The sequence below is a fragment of the Convolutriloba macropyga genome, chromosome 1, assembly GCF_964194025.1.
Source record: "Convolutriloba macropyga chromosome 1, txConMacr16.3, whole genome shotgun sequence".
NCBI classification, from domain to species: Eukaryota; Metazoa; Xenacoelomorpha; order Acoela; family Convolutidae; genus Convolutriloba; species Convolutriloba macropyga.
Window position 1 is genome coordinate 29,513,498 of NC_134468.1, and position 17,901 is coordinate 29,531,398.

General features: G+C 37.0%; 2 protein-coding genes across 4 annotated transcripts in view; one reads left to right on the top strand and one right to left on the bottom strand.

The window, feature by feature from the left end:
* LOC142337648 (uncharacterized) overlaps positions 1–17,901 on the top strand; it is a 422,288-nt gene that overhangs the window by 320,677 nt on the left and 83,710 nt on the right. The window lies entirely within an intron of this gene.
* Positions 1–17,901, bottom strand: part of LOC142337518 (uncharacterized) — a 68,718-nt gene that overhangs the window by 42,539 nt on the left and 8,278 nt on the right. The window contains exons 4-6 of the mRNA XM_075386842.1: positions 12,556–12,712; positions 9,988–10,212; positions 2,347–2,553 (exon numbers count right to left, since the gene is read on the bottom strand). Coding sequence (XP_075242957.1) covers positions 2,347–2,553; positions 9,988–10,212; positions 12,556–12,712 — 589 coding nt within the window. The remainder of the gene's footprint in view (positions 1–2,346; positions 2,554–9,987; positions 10,213–12,555; positions 12,713–17,901) is intronic.

Below are 17,901 nucleotides of genomic sequence, written 5' to 3' on the forward strand. Positions count from 1 at the left end.
GAAACAAAAAAAAACCAAGAGCACCGCAATATAGCTACGCTCAGCTTACAGCTTCGCAGCTATAATAAACGTCGGAAGAATTGCTCTTGAACGACTAGTGGGAGCTCTGATCAATTGCAGCCTACTTCAGTCGGGGGGGGGGGCCTAAATGGGAGTAAGAAGTTCTATAGTGGGCTTCAAATAACCACATTAGAGGTTAACATATACCACTATTAAGATTTAAAGTAAAAAATGACACCAGTTTCGGCGCACTTTTCATTTGACTTTTGGATCTTTTCCGTTTGTGCCCCCCCAGTACGTTATGCTCCCCCCAGTGACAGAGCACGTGTCATTACATAGTAAATCATTATGTAAAAATATTGCACGTGCGTCTGGGGGTTGCAAATAATATGCACCCACTAAGCTGGGGGGACACAAACGGAAAAGATCCTGACTTTTAGTATTAAATTGCCGCCAATTGATTTCAGCTGCTTGAAATTGTGATTGAGAGAGAATTTTAGATCACGCGAAATGCAAAAAGTCAAGGGCCTCAAAGTCACTCGAAAAGTCAAAACTAAATTGTCAAGCGAAAATTTTGCATAAAAAAACATAGCCGGAAGAATTCCGGAAGCGACTCGAAGCATCAGAACTTCACTAACAAAACCGTAATTGCAACGGAAGCCACTACCTTTTGTATTAAACCATTAACTCACTACCTCTCCAGGTCTGCTCTAAAAATTGGTGAAACCTAAACCACTGTCAACAAGAGAAACAAAATGCAGCAAAATTTTAGATTACTGAAAACGTTTGGTAACGTTAAAAAATCCAAAATAGTTAAGGTGGTCAAAAACCTGATAGTCTGAAAAAGCTGACAAGGTCAGCAATAGCCCTCAAATAATTCATGATTCTAATCTGAAAAAGATCGCGAAAGCAAACGGCAGATAATAATCTTAGAAACTAAGTTAAATCTGTTGAAAATGGAAAGCTCAAATTTAAGAATCAGAAAGCACCTATAATTACACTTCTAATCACTGCGATTACGACAAAAAACAACACACCTGTTTTCTTGTACATAAACTAGACAACATGATTTCATACTAAATCAAAAATAAAATTGATCATAGAAAAGACATAAGCAGCAGAATATTTAAAGGCATAAAATCGTTATAATTAATACCGAGGCCGGAAGAAAGCTGTAGTAACTAGTTATAAGTGGAAACGTTGGAAAAGCTTGCAATCAAACTCTCAGTACTGCCTTATGTTGAATGAAATCAATTGCAAACCAAAGAAATGACGAAAATCTAAAAAGCTGAAATCATTCATTTTTTACAACTGAAAAAATCAATATACCGAAAATAAATGTAGGTGCCACGACAAAACTAGAATTATATAACTAGAATCTAAATATGGGCACAATGTAAGGAACACCGTAACAAAAAGATATTCTTGATTTTTGAAAGTTAAATATCAATTTTAAAAATTCAAGAAAAACGAATACATTTCATTGTTCAGCATTCAAGACATAGAAAAGATAACTAGTCATCCGATACAAAGATCTATCCTCCTGAAGAGAACAAAAAATAGGAAAAAGCAGAATTCATAAATGAGAAACATTTGAACAATTGAAACATTTTGCAAAAAAAAGGTCAAAGAACTTTTAAGTTGAGACTGCATTTATGAAAAAGTCTCAACTGTTTTTTCAAAACTTAAAAAAGCCAAAAATTAACTAAAAAATCAAGAATTATGTGCAAATTTTCAACTTGAAACGTATTTTCAGGCTCTGCAAAACACTGTGGTATCAATTTCCGAGGTTGACATATCAATATAGTATCGAATAAAATTTATTTCAACAAGAAACCAAATTAAAAGCAAAAAAATTGGGCCACTTAGACGAAAAAACGGCTAAAAACGGTCATCTATATGTGCAATTCAGTCAAAAACTACTTTTCAAAGTCAAAAAGTCATTCACTAAACGCAGCGCATGATCAAAAAACTTCTCTCGCTTAGCGAAAATCTGTTCACCAAGACAGCTTTTCTCACTTTCGCTTTTAGGTCAAAATGCCGCGTGAACAAATCTACTTCCTGTAAAAAAACCGAGAGAAAACCAATACTCCTCTTCGAGTCGTAAAAAGACACACACGTTTACAATAATTGCTATGAACTACGTTCAAGAGCAATTAAAAATAAATCACAGTAGCAGAGTCACATAGCCTTGCTTGAAGCAGGAGCTTTCTGCCACGAGCTTCGTTAATCTTGAATTTTAAAATTTGCGATTGTGTTTCAACATAACTTAAAATTAATTTCAATGCAGGATAGCAGCATGCAGTTTAAAACTGTGATAGAAAATAGAAGAATGAGCATAGATACCTAGTGTTGTATCCAGTCAAAGACGAATGGTGATGACTGTGTTGGGACGATGCAGTTGAAGAGTGTGAGTGTTGGGTAGTAGAATTGGGTGACGTCAGTTCCCCCTCTGCGCACGTTATCCCATCACCCTCGTTGCCCAAAACTCCTCCACTCTCTCCTCGAACATTATGCTGATGACTGGAGCTAGCGCCACTCGAAGGACTCACGCTTTAACAAACACAAATAGGTAACTCAAACTCAAAAGTCAATATCAGAAAGCGGTCTAAAGGTTTTTCATGCATAATTGTATTACAATCCATATTTGAAAGCTCAGCATTTAATGTTTCATTATGTGGTAATCATAGTCTGTTGGCGCACGGAGAAGTTGGACCAGAACTAATGGCTGGTATTTTTAAGCTTTCCATGCCTATATATTCTTTTGTAAACTCTTTGCAAACATTTTATTTGGAGAGAAGGCCTACACATTCCAAAGATGTACACGCAATCTTGATTTATATGTTAGGTTATCGCAAAAATGCAGAAAACACCCGCAATTTCGAATAATAATTACTGACTTTTCCCTAACTAAGTGATAAAATATCGAGTAAAATATTTTACAAGCATCGTAGCAAATTGCGTATAAAAACGCCCTACAAAGTGGAAAGAAGTTACAATGTCACTGGCCATGTATTCGCTCGATCACACTTGAGCTTCAATCCAAACTGCAGTAAAGTAAAATACAGTCATCTAAATTATCTTGACAAGCCACCAATGAAAAATCCAGAAATTAAAATTTGGCATGATTTATTGAATAACAGCCTTACTCCACACCCCAGTAATAACTACAAACCCTAGACAGTTGAGCAGCAGTTCCTGGCCGGTTTCGAGCAACAGATGCAAGCCAAGAAACCTTAAAAAACTCAACAATACCGATATATTGCAATAGGTTTTGTTGGAAGTTTTTTTAGGGTTTCTTATCTTGGATCCGTTGCTCGAGGTCGTTCAAGAAAAATGTTTAGCTAAACTGTCTACTTAACTTCATTAGTGAGAGAAAGTGACATATATCATGATACTAAAAAATTGAAGTAATGTGTTAGTAAATCCGGCAGATATATCAACAAACAGGAAATAGAAATTGAAGATAGCATTGAAAAACCAATTAAAAAAATTTTCCCAACGAAACTAGGTACAATCAATGCGTAATGAGCAGAACTTAACCATAAATCATCTAAAAAATTAGAGACCTGGAGGTGAAAAAAATCAGCTGAAAAAATTATTACTCGAGAGTAAAAGTACAATCTAAAAATTGTCAAAAAATAACTTGAGAATTATATTAGAGATAATCTCAAGAACGTAGGACCAGCAAGCAACAGCCTGAAAGAAGACTCACGAAACCGCAATAATAAGCCTTAATGTTACACAATCCTTAGGTGTCGATGAAGGAGACATAGTTACGTAGTAACTGCTTAACTTCAGTGTAACGTACTACCCTCACGTAACTCAGCTAAACCGTTATTACACAATTTATTGTCAGAAACAAGAGAGGGAAAGTTATATTACTAATGGGCAAATGTCGAGCGCAGTTTCTGTGAACGACTTTGCTAGTTGTTCCGACCCCACTTGTGGTGGGGGGGGGGAACTATAGACTCAAATGCGTTTTTTTTGTTCAGTCAATTTTGGCCGATCGATACATTCATCGCAGAGAAATGTGGGTGGTATCATTAAAAAGCTGGTCCAGCGTAGAATTCAAAATTCAAAAGATTTTTTTGATTTTCAATTTTTTCGAGGAGTTATCGAGGATTGGAAGTTTTGTGTGAACACGGGATATTTGTTCACTTTTAGTGTGATTTTTCTTCAAATTAAGAAATTTTCGATAAAAATAGTATTTCCAACATAAATTTCTTGCCCAAAAAAGAACCAATTTCGTGTTCCTAATAAACTAAAGGCGATAAAAAAGACTAGTTCTGGTCTCATAGGGAGCTTCAATGTCAAAAAAATTCGAAATCCATCTGAGAGCTCTTTTTTTTATAAAAATTTTCTAATTTTTTTGCTTTTTTAAGTCACCTAGAGACAAGTCGCCTTTCTTATCGAGGTTCCGTTAATGAGAAACCTCCCCTACAGTCAAATGAAGCCCAATGAACAAATAAAATCGTTTTCAAGGAATTGCTCATGTTTTTTTTAAATTCGACTCTGAGTTTTCGTAATTTTAAATGAAATTTTGAATTTCTTTTTGAGGTTTTACTAAATTTTTGGAGTCCTATAGCATGGACGCATTAACTAACAATGAAATATGTTCCGTATTGAGATTTAAGTGAGCATATCTAGTGCTTTGAGTTGACAGCTAATGGCTGTCGAACATTAACCAATCCTAAACTTATTATCGAGAACTGTAAGTCAGTCTCTGTGATGACAGCACCCTCTTTCGTCCTACTGTAACCAAATTTGATCTAGTTGGCGGTTTTATCTTCAAATTTTTAGTAATATGACTTCAATGACACAAGATTTCTTTTTTTGGATATTTCCGTATTATTGGTTACTTTTGAAATCTTATCAAATTATCCTAAAAATGACAGCTCCCATTTGCTTAAACAAGACGTTCAGTGGATCACAGAAAGTTTTCAGAGAAAAACTAATGGTTTAAATGGCTTCAAAATTTTCTCGCACTTTTCTACTGAATTTTGGTTTTCGCCTGTTTATGTTGTTGTTTTCATAGTCTTAAGACTTATTGTGATCTCCTATTGATTATCTATGCATGACAAACATTTTTTTCCTGCCATCGTGTTATTTCTGAGCGTAGTTATTGGCCTCCGTTAAAAGCTTTAATGGCTGTTAAGACTTAAATAGAGTTTAATGGCTAAACGTTAAAAGAGTTTAATGGCTGTTAAGACTTAAAAAAAGTTTTTCGAAAGTTTTTTTGAAGATTAACCGATCCTAAACTTTTTTTGTGGACGGTTAGTCAGTCTAAGTACTTTCGAGATAATTTTTTAATTCTATTGCAGCCAAAAATAAACTGATTAGCAGTTTTATCTTCTACCAATTAGTTTTAAAACTTCAATGCCACTAGTTTTCATATTTTTTAAAAATGTTTGGGTACTTTTTCTTATTTTTGGATCCTTTTGAAATCTTATCACATTATCCTAATACTGATGGTTCCCATTAGTTTAGGGAAGTTGTTCAACGGATCATATATAAAGTTTTCAGAGAAGAACTTATGATTTAAATTGCTTCGACACTTTCTTCTGGCGCTTTTCTGGTTGTTGCCTGTCTTTGTTGTTGTTTCCATCTACAATAACTTGTTGTAAGATGTTAATGACCAAATATGATTGGCAAACAAACTTGTTGTCCCATGAAGGCATAATTTAGCGTATTTAGTGGATTCCGTTGAAAGCTAATGAAATTGATGGCGATGATTTTACGAATTTCCTCAAAAATTTCGTGGTTCTAATGTATTTGTTCTTATTTGATTTTTTGAAACTATATTGATAAGAGGAATCCCATTGCTGTTGATAAATTAACTGAACATAGAAAAGCTTAGTGAAAATATTTTTTGATGCTTTCGACACTTTTTTCGCTCAATTTTGTTCTTGAAATTGCTGTTTTTGTTCTTTAGGTAGCCGTAAATTGCTGACAAGTCTCTTAAGCTTGTACTTGAGGATTGAATTAATGATGTTACCCGAATCAGTTAGTCAGTTTATAGCCTTTAGTCTTAAAGTTTATGATATACATTTTCAAACCTGTTCAGTTTTTGTTGTTCTTTTCGTCAAATTTTAACTTATTTCCATCAATGAGAGGTCACATCCAATTTCTTGTATTCCAAAAAATAACACATCTACTGATACTATTTGTCACCGATGCTTTGTTTGATGGACAATAAACGTTTTTTGAGTGGTCATTTTTTGCGCTTCTTTTTCTCTTCTTTCAGAACAATCGCGTAGTAACAGATCCCAATGGTTTACAAATGTGGCCCAAATAAACTTATTTAATCTCTCAGTATAATTCCTTCAGCTGAATTAGTAGCAATAAGAAGTGAATTAAAAATACATAATATTCAGATAATAGCTAATGATTTTAATGGTAGCAATAGTTTGTGTTTTCGCAAATCGTTTCTAATTTTTTAAAGTTTTTCTGTAGTTCGTTTCTAAGTCTTAAACTACCCAATGACAAGGCCTTTTGGTTTTGTATTAACTTTTTAGTAATTTATCAAGGATTATTTAGTTAAAAACTGATGATTTATAAGACTTTTGAAATTTCTTGGGTTAAAAATGTTGATTAATTTTGAATTTCGCCTCATTGATCGTTCTCTTTGTTGACTTGTAACATAGTCTCATTAAGAAAACTTTTTATCCGCTGTATAGTTAGGAGAAATTAAGCTTGAGTAGTTAAGGTTTTGTCTGACTGCATTTTGACGTTATTACTATGTGCTTTTAAATTTAGATATTCAGTTTTTGCCGTGAAATTTTGGTTTTTGCTAATTTTTTTGGTTGGTTTTTTTGTCTCGTAGTCACTTTAAGGTCAGATCTCATTGGTGCTGTAATAAGGCGTGGCATTATGTAATTCAATTAGTAGATAGGTTGTGTAACGCGATTGTTTCAAACTCAATCATCTGTTTTTGTTATTTCTTCATTTGGTTGACAATTAAGTCAAAAATGTAGATGAGCTCGGGTCGGAACATCATGTGCGAACGCACATTAACGAGCCGCCTTTACTATATACGCCAATCAGTTTAACGGACATTGCATCTACATGCATTATTTTCCACAAAAATTAATACTAGATATCAGAGTTCTAGAAAACCAAAATTTCACAGATCACTAAACTGTGCTTATAAAATGGGTAACTGGTAGAGGACACGATGATATGAACAAAGAATTTCGACATGATAATTTCTTGACAGAGTTTTACCGTTGCATTTTCCTCTTAATGAAAACAAAAGTGCTGTTCTGGAAAATGAGATACCATCATTAGCCTTCAAAGAGTTTTTCTTCAGACAACAGCTACGTTTCTGACACTCTAACCATCAAAAAAACCTAGTAGCTGCTGTTTAAAAGGACTTTGAGCAGAATGACAGAAGAGTGAAACTAGCCTAGAGAAGTCAAAAAGACTTCACGCAAAATGTCGAAAGACCGGCAAAAAGGGTAAAGCGAAAAAAAAGTTCGATGAAGTAAAAAAAACATAGCAGGACAAGTCCTGACGTACAATTCATAAAATTTTCATTGAACAGAAAAACTAGACCTAGAATGGACTATGAGTGAATTGAGAAAACCATTTTAAAAAAATCAGATAAAAAAAGAAGAAAAAAAACAAAATGAAGGTCAAAATGCCGGCATGTGAACAAAAAAAACCACTGGTGAGAAATGAAAATTAAATTCAAACAAAAAACTAGTCCTAAAATGAGCTTGAATGAAAAAACTGTAAAAATCAAAGTGAAACTGCCGCTTGTGAACAAGAAGCCACTAGCGAGAAACCGAATATTTGTTCGAACACCGTTTTCTCACTCTACTTTAAAATTAGAGTGAAAAAATTTCACGTCCCAAAACCCCTCACTTTTTCGCTCCATTTCCTGTTTCGGCTTGACCAAAATCACAACTCCAATTTGACTTCAAAAATCATGAAAATGTGTGAACAGATCTTAAAAAAAAACATAGCCGGAAGAATTCCTAAACGACTCGAAGTGAAAATCCACTTAAATGGCATCCAACTACTCATCAGACAAAACGTGCCTCCACTAATTTAGGATTATCTTAAAACGAAACCGTAATACAAAAAAGTAAAAAATCAAATCTATTAAAATATGATTAAAAAAATCTGATCAAATTTTGTCATAACTTGAGATCCCGAATTAACTATATCTGCCAAAATTACTTTGTCAACACATCTAGTACCAACTAAAACCACTCATGAGAAATTTTAAAAATACTCTAAGCCAAAACATGAAAAAAATAAGCTCTTACAAACAACTTTGACTAAAAAACTGGAAAATTTTAATATTACAAAAGCACCTAAATTCAAAGAAAAATTCTTTCCAGCCAATAGGGTATCCAAATACTCGCACAACAATAGGCAAGCCAAAATAGGCTAAGAAACTTGTCAAAAGTCAAGAAAAAAACGAAAAACTGGAAAAAATTAAGAAAAGTAGTTCCAATTTTCGCCATTTTTCCTCATATTTTTCAACAAAAAAAGCTTTATATCAACAAAACTGCAGCCACTTGTAAACTAAAAATTGCTCAAGTAACAGGGCTCTTTTCAGTGCCCATTTGAGGCAGTAAAACAAAACAGTCAAAAATTCGCAAAATTAGTCCAAAAATCATCAAAATACAGGAGAAACCACCGAATTAGCATAAAATTCAAATAAATTTCCAGAAACCTTCAAATCACTAACAACACCAGCCTAAATTTAAAAGAAAATCATTACCAAACCTCTTTACCAAAAAAACTATAAAAAAAACTGCTTCAAAATGCCGCACGTGAACAAAAAATTTCGCTCGCTTACAGAATTTTTTTTCACACCTCAATTTCTCGCTCTCTAGAAAACGGCGATATGAACAAAAAAACCACTCTCTTTTCGCCCCACTCTTGATTTTTTCACCAACAAAATCACTCCAAACTTTTCATTTCCCGCTTCAAAATTCACTCCAATAAAAATGATTAAAAAAAGGACTTCTCCAATACTCCTCTTCGAGTCGTAAAAAGACAGCGCCCCAATACAATTCAAATTCTTTGAATTGTAAAAAATAGGAGCGCCATAATAGCCGACTAAGATGAGGGCGGCTATTAAAAAACACTTTCAAGAAAACGACTTCAGACAGTTGTAAATAAGTCATTAAACGTTCCTGAGCTTTCACAGGAAGCTAATGCAAAATTATTTCACAAAGAAGGATCAAAACTTGATGAAAGTAACTATCCTCCAAGGTCATTACTTACATTATGGATTAAAATTTATAGAACAATTAATGTATAACAGAATTTATAGTTCGTTCGAAAAAGAGCAACTGCTTTATGGAAAACAGTTTGGTTTTAGATCTAAACAAAGCACTATTGATGCACAGATTGAAATTGCATCTAAAAATCTACCATTTGCTTCAGATGATCAAAAAACTTCTAAACGCACTATTATTATTTCAGATAATTGAAAGAAAAGCCTTTGACTGAAAATGCGGGGAGTTAAAACAAAAAACGCCTTTAGAAAAGCCGCACGTGGTCAAAAATTTTCTCTCACTTAGCAAAAATTTTTTCATAACTACTTTTCTTGCTCTCTCTCTCAAAAGAATATGAACAGAAAACCGCTGTCTTCTCTCTGCTCTTTAGCAATTTGACCTAAACACTCGGTTTTCACGCATTTCACTTCCTGTTTTAGATACACTCGAACAAAATTGCCGATTAAAAAACACGCTCCATCAATACTCTTCGAGTCGTAAAAAAAGGAGCGCACCAATACAATTCAAATTCTTTGAATTGTAAAAAAAGTAAGCCCGCTACAATAGCGTGCTGAGAAGATGAGGGCCACTATCAGAATAGTAACCAGTCACAAAGTTTGCGTTGAAAACCTTGGGGCCAGAGCTTTGTTAGCTTTTTCAACTTTTTTTTTATTTCTGAAAAAAGGAATCCAATGAATTTTACTGGGTCTAAAATAACTTTTCCTTTATGAATTATCCGTGTACTTACGACAGCTGCTGGGAAGCGGCTGAGCTGTTGTTTTTGGAATCCGCTGCCGAGAGGTCACCACTGCCTCCTCCAACAAGGTGGGGAGGAGGATTTGAGTTATTATGGTGGCTGTGCTGCTTGGAGACCACCACACACTTGCCACTTTGATCGACGTGGTGATGCAGCCGATAGTACTGTGCCACCCTGTGCACTAGCATACGATGGTAAGATGTCATCTCTTCAAACCTGAAATACCAAAACTATCCACTCTAATAGCTGCATTGCTAAGATGACTCGATACAGAATCTGGCGATATATTGTTGTGATGGTTCATAATGAGTTTTTCAATTTTTTCAATAACATAGAGCAATATTACTTTTCCGTGAATTGAATTACAATATTTTTTAAACTTTGACTTCAAAAATATCAATTTCTACAAATATATATTAATGCTCCGCGTGGAAACTCCCATTCTCAGATTCGCAGCGTCCGCGATCCGACACCCCTTTGCCAATACAACACACGAAGAGCCCGTGAAAACAGTTGAACACCGAACGCTCGAAAATTATAGAGCAGACAAAAACTACTGAAGCTTAAAATAGCTTCCACATGGGCATATAATAATTTAAGAAGACATTGGAAAATTGCACATGAGGCGCTAGAGGCAAGAACAATTTATGAAAAAATTAAGCAGCATTTTCAGTTCAAAAATGCCTTCCATTACAACACACATTATCGAAAATCGGCCAGTTGCGCATATTAATCGAATCAAGAAAAATTCCTATTATTTGTTCAATATTAAATAAATTTCCCACTATTCGAAGAAGCCGAAATAGATGCCGCAAGAAGATGAAAAATTCCTTCCTGCCTTCTGACCTATTTAAGCTGTATACTACTGAATCACTGAATACTAAGAAACGCATACATGAAGCAAGTATTCAAGATATTTTTCTTTCCGCAATTTTTACAATCTAATTATCTAATGATCTTTTGGGAGGTTGATACACCTACAAACATGTTGCCACAGCAAAGAATTCCATCTAACTTTTTCTCTGCTCTCTTTATTGCGAACAAAAATTTTTCTTAGTTGCTCTGACATTACAATTTCCACTTTCATCCTTTTAATATCCCTCATTTCCATTCTGAAAGGGAGCTCATTCAGATAAAACACAGCCGCCTATCTGTTAAAAAATTATTTCACTTTTTCAACTTTGAAAACATGCGATCAAAATAAGCAAACTAGGTAGAAATAGTAGTTGTAGCGAGATAACAAACAACAAAATACTTTGCGCGTCTGTGTATGTGTATATATAAGCATGTATATCAGTTTGAATTGCATAGTTCTATTAGGGGTAGAAAAGGGGCGATAGAGGGGGGAAAAGGAATGCAGGTAAAGAGTAGATGAGGAGTGCGTGTTTGCGTGTGTTAGTTTGTAGTCAGTCAGTGGCAAGCAGGCAGAGAGACTAGGCAATACTAGTAGTAGTTAGTAGTTATAGTAAGAGCAGTAGTGCTAGTAGGTACCTGCTCAGTTAGCTAGCTGGGGGAATTACATCAAAGCAACAGGATGTCTCAATATTCAAAATATTATCGCTCATTTCACTATTATCACCCCAATCATTCAACCCCCCCCCCCCCCTAACCCCAACTTCACACTTGCACAAAACACGGGCTGCCTTGCCTACCTGACTGCTTTTAGTCACGAATAAAAATTTGATACAGTCGTTCACGCAAATGTTATGACTAACGTCACCAGCCAACAAAGGGCGTATGCACGAGCAATAATACCAACATAAAACGGCAGCAAAAGCGCATACATGATAAGAGCAATCTGCCCGCCTAATTCTTAAAAAAATCGAAAATAATGCAAACACCTCATGTAAAACACTCAATATCTGAACAACACTTAAGTGAAGAGATTCAATTTTTGGTCAGTGAAAACGATGAAAATCTACTGAATCAATTTTCTCTATCGTAATTGACCTCCTTCAGTTAAAGTTTAATACAGCGTATTACTACTAGTAAACTTTGCTCTAGAGCATAAACCAAAGTCTCTGAAATCATTGTACGCAACGCCATTTTAAAACCTCAAGCCAATCAGCCTGACTTGAAACCAAAAAAAGTTCATTTGTATTGTTTACCATTAAAAGAACATATAGTACGCCAAAAACAGGAAAATTCTTAGTCAAAGCATTTACTTTGGTGTAGGAAAACAAATCGGCCCTTCAGTCTATATACATGTACACTGCCACAACATGCCTCACAATTGGATTAACTAAATTTAAAAGGAACAAAAGGCACTTTGTGTCAAGATTACTCAAGCGCTATTGACGAAAAACGCAAAGCCAAGCGGATTTAGGTGAAACATTTCCTTTAAACCTCAAAACAATCGGATACTAATATGCCACTGAAAAATTTAAAACCATAAAAAATGACGCATTCTAACGCTATACAGTTGGTCTATATAGGGCTACACATATGATGAAAAATTCGTAAGGTTTTTATGCCTACTCAAGCATTTAAAAACACGTCATCTATCGAGAATGCGCTGTTAGACGACAGAATTAGTTGAATATTAAACAATAAAAGTACCTTTTATAAGTGATTGCGTCATCAGCCAGGAAGTCATTCAACTGACTCTCGATCCACTCGACCACTTGGCGGTCTTTGTGGTTCTTGGAAATGTTCACATTGAGGACTGACAACACAAACTGCTCGTACCTTTCCTCGCTCATTCCGTTGGAAGAACCTATTAAGAAACTCAACAAAAATAACAGATATATCGCTAAACATAGCTTCGAATTGTAGCTTCTAAGTTTTTGAATCTATTCAACAGCTTCGGCGAAAAGTACTCTTGGCAGCTGACAAAAAGCACTTTTAAAGATAAGCTCCAGCATCAAGTTTGGGGAACTCTATTGCATGAAATTGTGAACATTTCGTTTAGGTTTTTATGTCGTGCATGTTTTCAAACTTATTCACATTTTCTTAAATTTTTGGGAAGTCCACTTAACGAGTTTCTTCGTTTATTTTGCAAACTTTTCCAAATTGACAGTTCAAAAAATAACTGTTGCGGATAGGAAATTATTGGCGATTTCAAGCACGGACATGCTTTTCTAAGAAAACACATCAACTACTTATTTTTTTTCCGTTATTGCGTCGAAAATAAACAAAAAACGTTTAATCTTAGAATTAGAGCAAAAAAAATTGAGACTAGAAATTATAAAAAACGAATTTTTCCGTAGTCTTCTGAGAATTATATTCCAGCACTAGTAAAAAAGTTAGATACTAGTAAGGCTGCACACTGAGTTAAAGCATTAGGCGTCATTGGCTAATCACGCTTATAAGGACGAAAGACAAATCGGTCTAAAGAAAAATGATCAAGTGAAAAATTGCAGACTCACAGGACCCAAATCATTGCTCAGAAAATTTGATAGAGCGCAACTAAAAAACAGACAGATCAACTACCGTCTTTGAACTGCACTAAAATGTTTGATGGTAGAAATGTAGATTTCAATTTACATCAAGCGTGAAATAACCATTCAAAAAATTAATTGATCGGACGGAAAATTGCATAACAAAAATTATCAAAAGGAAGAATTCAAATTCCAGACTCTGCTGTAGAGCAGTTAACAACACCATTTATGTCAAATATTATCGACGAAAACGTCAAAAATATAATATTCCAAGTCCTATATCATCAAAAAAATAAGCATTACCTACTAACGTCCGCTGATTCCCCACAAACGACTGCAAACTGTTGGCTTTATCAGTAGCTAGCTTCGGCATAGGAAGGCTACTTTTTGTTTAATTGAGGGGCGGTTGGGGGGAAAATTGACAAAATTGGTCAAAAACTCGAAATTTTATTAAAAATTCAACAAAAATCGTCATCTCAAAATTGTCAAAACCATTTCTTTCTCTCCTGTTTTGTTGTTGCCTTCGGTCAGAGAGTGTCCTCTTTGGAGTCGGTTAATTCGAGAAGTTCGCAGCTTCGATTGGGGCTTCCAAGAGGGATAGTGGTGCCAGCGTTGTCTCCTTTTGCTTACAGATGTGTTGTATGGGGTTCGATATTACAATTTGGGTAGCAGTCGTAGTCGACTGTGCCAATTCGTTTTGAGTACGAGTTGAGATAGAGTGAGTAGCTAATTCGCAGTTGCGCAACGGTACGCCTGGTGCGTCTAGGGAGCAGGATCTCTTTGGTACATATCTCAGTTGGTTTTTCATCTAGCACTTTGTTTGGTTCGCGTTCGTCAAGGTAGTCCTTGACTTCACTTGTATGGATTTGTTTCAGCATCTCATGATAGCGGGTTTTCGATGATATTTCGTCATCTGAGTCTGGTTCGCGAAGGGCCTCTATGTATCGTTTGTAACGGCTCTTTAATGTTTACGCATGAGTTATTGCTGTACTCATCGCATGCGAGTATGTCTGCGGACTGACAGGACCTGACATTCATCATGTAGATGTTGGATTGCTGTCATATTTACGCCGCCAGTGGCGACTCGTAGGGCAAAGTTTTGGACCCTTTGAACCCAATGTTTTGGACCCAATTTCTCGATGTGAGTGTCCGCAGCAAATGGATCCCATACAGGGCATGCATAATTTAGGACTGGCCTGACAAAAGCTTTATAGCTGTTTACGATTGTCTCTTTATGCAGTCCCCAGTTAGTTCCGCTCAGTGCTTTGAGAATGTTAAAACGATTCCGTGCTTTGCTGCTGGCATCAGAGATATGCGCGCCCCAGTTTAATCCATTGTCGAAGGTTACGCCGAGGATCTTTGGATTTTTCATTACTACAAGTGTTGTGTTGTTGATCTTGATTGATGGTTTCTGTTTGAAGTCTTTGTTCCAAGGCGAGAAAAGAGTTGTTGAGCATTTTCCTAGAGATACTTCCAGGTCTCGTTGCTGGAGGAATGTAGAGAGCGACTCTAAGTAAATTGATGTCATTGGATATGGATTCGATATTGTTGCTTTGTGCGTAGACTGTAAAGTCGTCAGCGTAGGAAACCAATTTGATGTTCAATGGGGGAGTGGGAGCGTCGCTGACGTAGCAATTGAACAAAGTTGGTCCAAGCACTGAGCCTTGAGGCACTCCGAATCAAACGATTCGGTTTTCGAGAGCGAGTCCTCTGAAAAGAGTTCGAGCTTGTCTATGATGCATATGTGCTCAGCCAGCGCTCCTGGCAGGCTTGAGTTCAGTAGCGTTAGCAGAGTGTTGTGCGACACGGTGTCGAAGGCTTTGGACCGATCTAGAGCGACTAGGAGGGTGCGGTCAGTAGGTTGCCTTCGATTGAAACCGTTTGCAATTGCAATTACTAACTCTTTGAGGGCAGTTACAGTCGAGTGTCATGACCTGAAACCGTGTTGATGTGGGGCACATTTCAGATGGTGTTGTAGAATATGAAGTATGCATTTTTCAAGGATCTTTGAAGCGGGGCACAGGAGAGAGATTGTTTGTATGGCTTGCTGTCGCTAACACTTTTTCCTGGTTTGAAGAGCGGGATGACTGTGGATTGTTTCCATATGGACGGGAGTGCTAGATTATAGAGATAGATTAAACACATGGGTTAGATATTGGAGGGCTATGGGACCGAGGTGCTTTAGGTGAATCATTTTTATCCCATCAGGTCCGTCGGCCTTCGAATTTTTAGCTTTGCGTATGGCGAAATTAACTTCATCAATATTGATGGTAGGCGCGTCGTCGAGTGATCGTTTTTTAAAGTTCCGGACGGTGAGGAAGAAATTTTTGTCGGCCGTGTATGGCTTTGGGGTGGTGAACTGCTTGTTGAACAAATCGGTCATGACTCTGTGATCAGTGATCGTTTTCTTTCTTTGTGAGAAGCAAAACTTGATGGGATCATTACCTTTCCTTTTCGTTGACTTGTTGTCGAGATTCTTGATGGTTCTCCGGAGTTTGGCTGAGTCCGTTTTGTGGTCAAAGGTTTCAATAAACTCGCGCCATTTCGATTCTTTGCATTTCCTGATGGATCTCTGGATTTTATTGTTCAGGATTTCAATCTCGCTGTCGTGGGGGTTACTGGCTCGCAGTTGGTCTCTTTCTGTTATCTACTTCTGCGCTTTGTCTGGAAGTTGCGGTATAATGGATTTACGTCTTCCAGAGGGCACGTGTTGTTTAGACGCGGAGATTATTGCCTTTCTCAAGATCGCTTCTCCGTGGTAAACATCTTTGGGCTCAGCGCAGTCGCTGAGCTTCTTTTCAATCTCTTCATTGAAAAAAGGCCAGTCAGCCTTAGCGATGTTCGTGAAAGTGCTTTTAGGCGCACCGATGAAGTCGATTCTGCTCGTTGTGTGGACATCGATGATGATTGGTAAGTGGTCATTGCCGAGACCTATTTCGGTTTTCCAATCACATAATGTGAGTAGAGAGTGCGACGCTAGGGAGATGTCTGGCGAGTTTGCCTGTTGATTCGAATGCAATCGGGTTGGCGTGTTCTCGTTCAATAGTCCGAACGCAGATTCATCAATTTCCATTGCGATATCCTGTCCTCTTGCACCAGAAATAGGGAGTGCCATGTTGGCTCGTGAGCGTTGGCGTCACCCATGATGATGCGGTTCACGTAGCCGAGAACTTTCTAGGGATGCACTGTAGTTGTCTGGACAGCTTCTTTTAGGCGGCAGATAGAAGTTGATGATTTTGATGCGACTGTTTCCAAGTATGACAATTATTGTGATTACAGGGTTCCCTCAATGCATTGAGCTTGGAGGGTCACATTTTCGTACTATACGCTTTCATGGATGAGAAACGCGACGCCGCCCCCGGGTCTATCTCCAGTGCGATCTTGCCGAATTACTTTGTACTGGTTTCCAAAGCCAGGACATTTGATTTTCATGGTTAGTTTTTTCTTCTGTAGAGCGGCAACCTTGATTTGATGTTTCAGCAGGTAGGCAGCGATCTCTTCCTTCTTGCCACTAATTCCGTTGCCATTTAGTTGAAGGATGCGCATTGGTGAATTTTGGTAGGGGAGGGTGGGGGGCTTGGCTACTTTGCATGGGACGGTTTTGGAGCATGAGTTCCAACTCCTTGGTGACCTGCTCGGAAAGGAGTGCATTTGTAATGCGATTACTGGCTGCATGTCGCGCATCTCATACATCCCTCTTTATTCAGCGGTTTCTGACACGTGCTGCATGTTGATCTGGCGCCTGGGTTTGTTTCGATGCCAGCTCTAATGAGTAAGATTAGGAGCAGCACTGCTGGCATGTGCTGCTCCTCTGGCAAAACCCCCACTCCGGTTGAGGCTCTCTTCTGACGAAGGAGGGGCGATTATCAGGCAGGTGGTCCTGCTGAACCTCCATTTGCATTGGATTGCCATTATCACAACATATAGCTCAAAAACTCATGTGCACAAATCTAGGCTCAAAAACTCCCAAAAATGACTTTTTCACCTTGAATGCAGAAGCCTTCACATCCGCAACAGCGCCAGTATTGGGTGTCACCTGTGTATCCCGTTTCGAAAGACCAAAGTCACAAGAAATGTGTGAAAACGTTTAAAAAAACAAAACAGCAGCAGACCTGATCTACAATTCAAAGAATTTCCATTAAACTAGACACTATACAAACTAGTAAAAATTTCACGCCGCAACATCATTCGCTTTTTCGCCTTACTGTCTTTTTTGACGTGACTAAAATCATAATTTTAATTGGACTTCAAAAATCATGAAAACGTGTAAGCAGATCTTAAAAGACAGCGCCCAATCACAATTCAAATTCTTTCAATTGTGAAAAGACACAGCACCAATACAATTCAATTTTTGCGTTGTAAGAAAATGATCAAACGAAACTTCGGCAGTAAAAAAAGAAGAGAAGGACTAATATAATTTCTACAATCTTCGTTGGCGAACAATTAAACCCAAGTTTCAAAACTTACATAGAAAACAGTTTTCTAAACGAACATTCAGACCAAGACTCATTTCTTAAAAACAAAC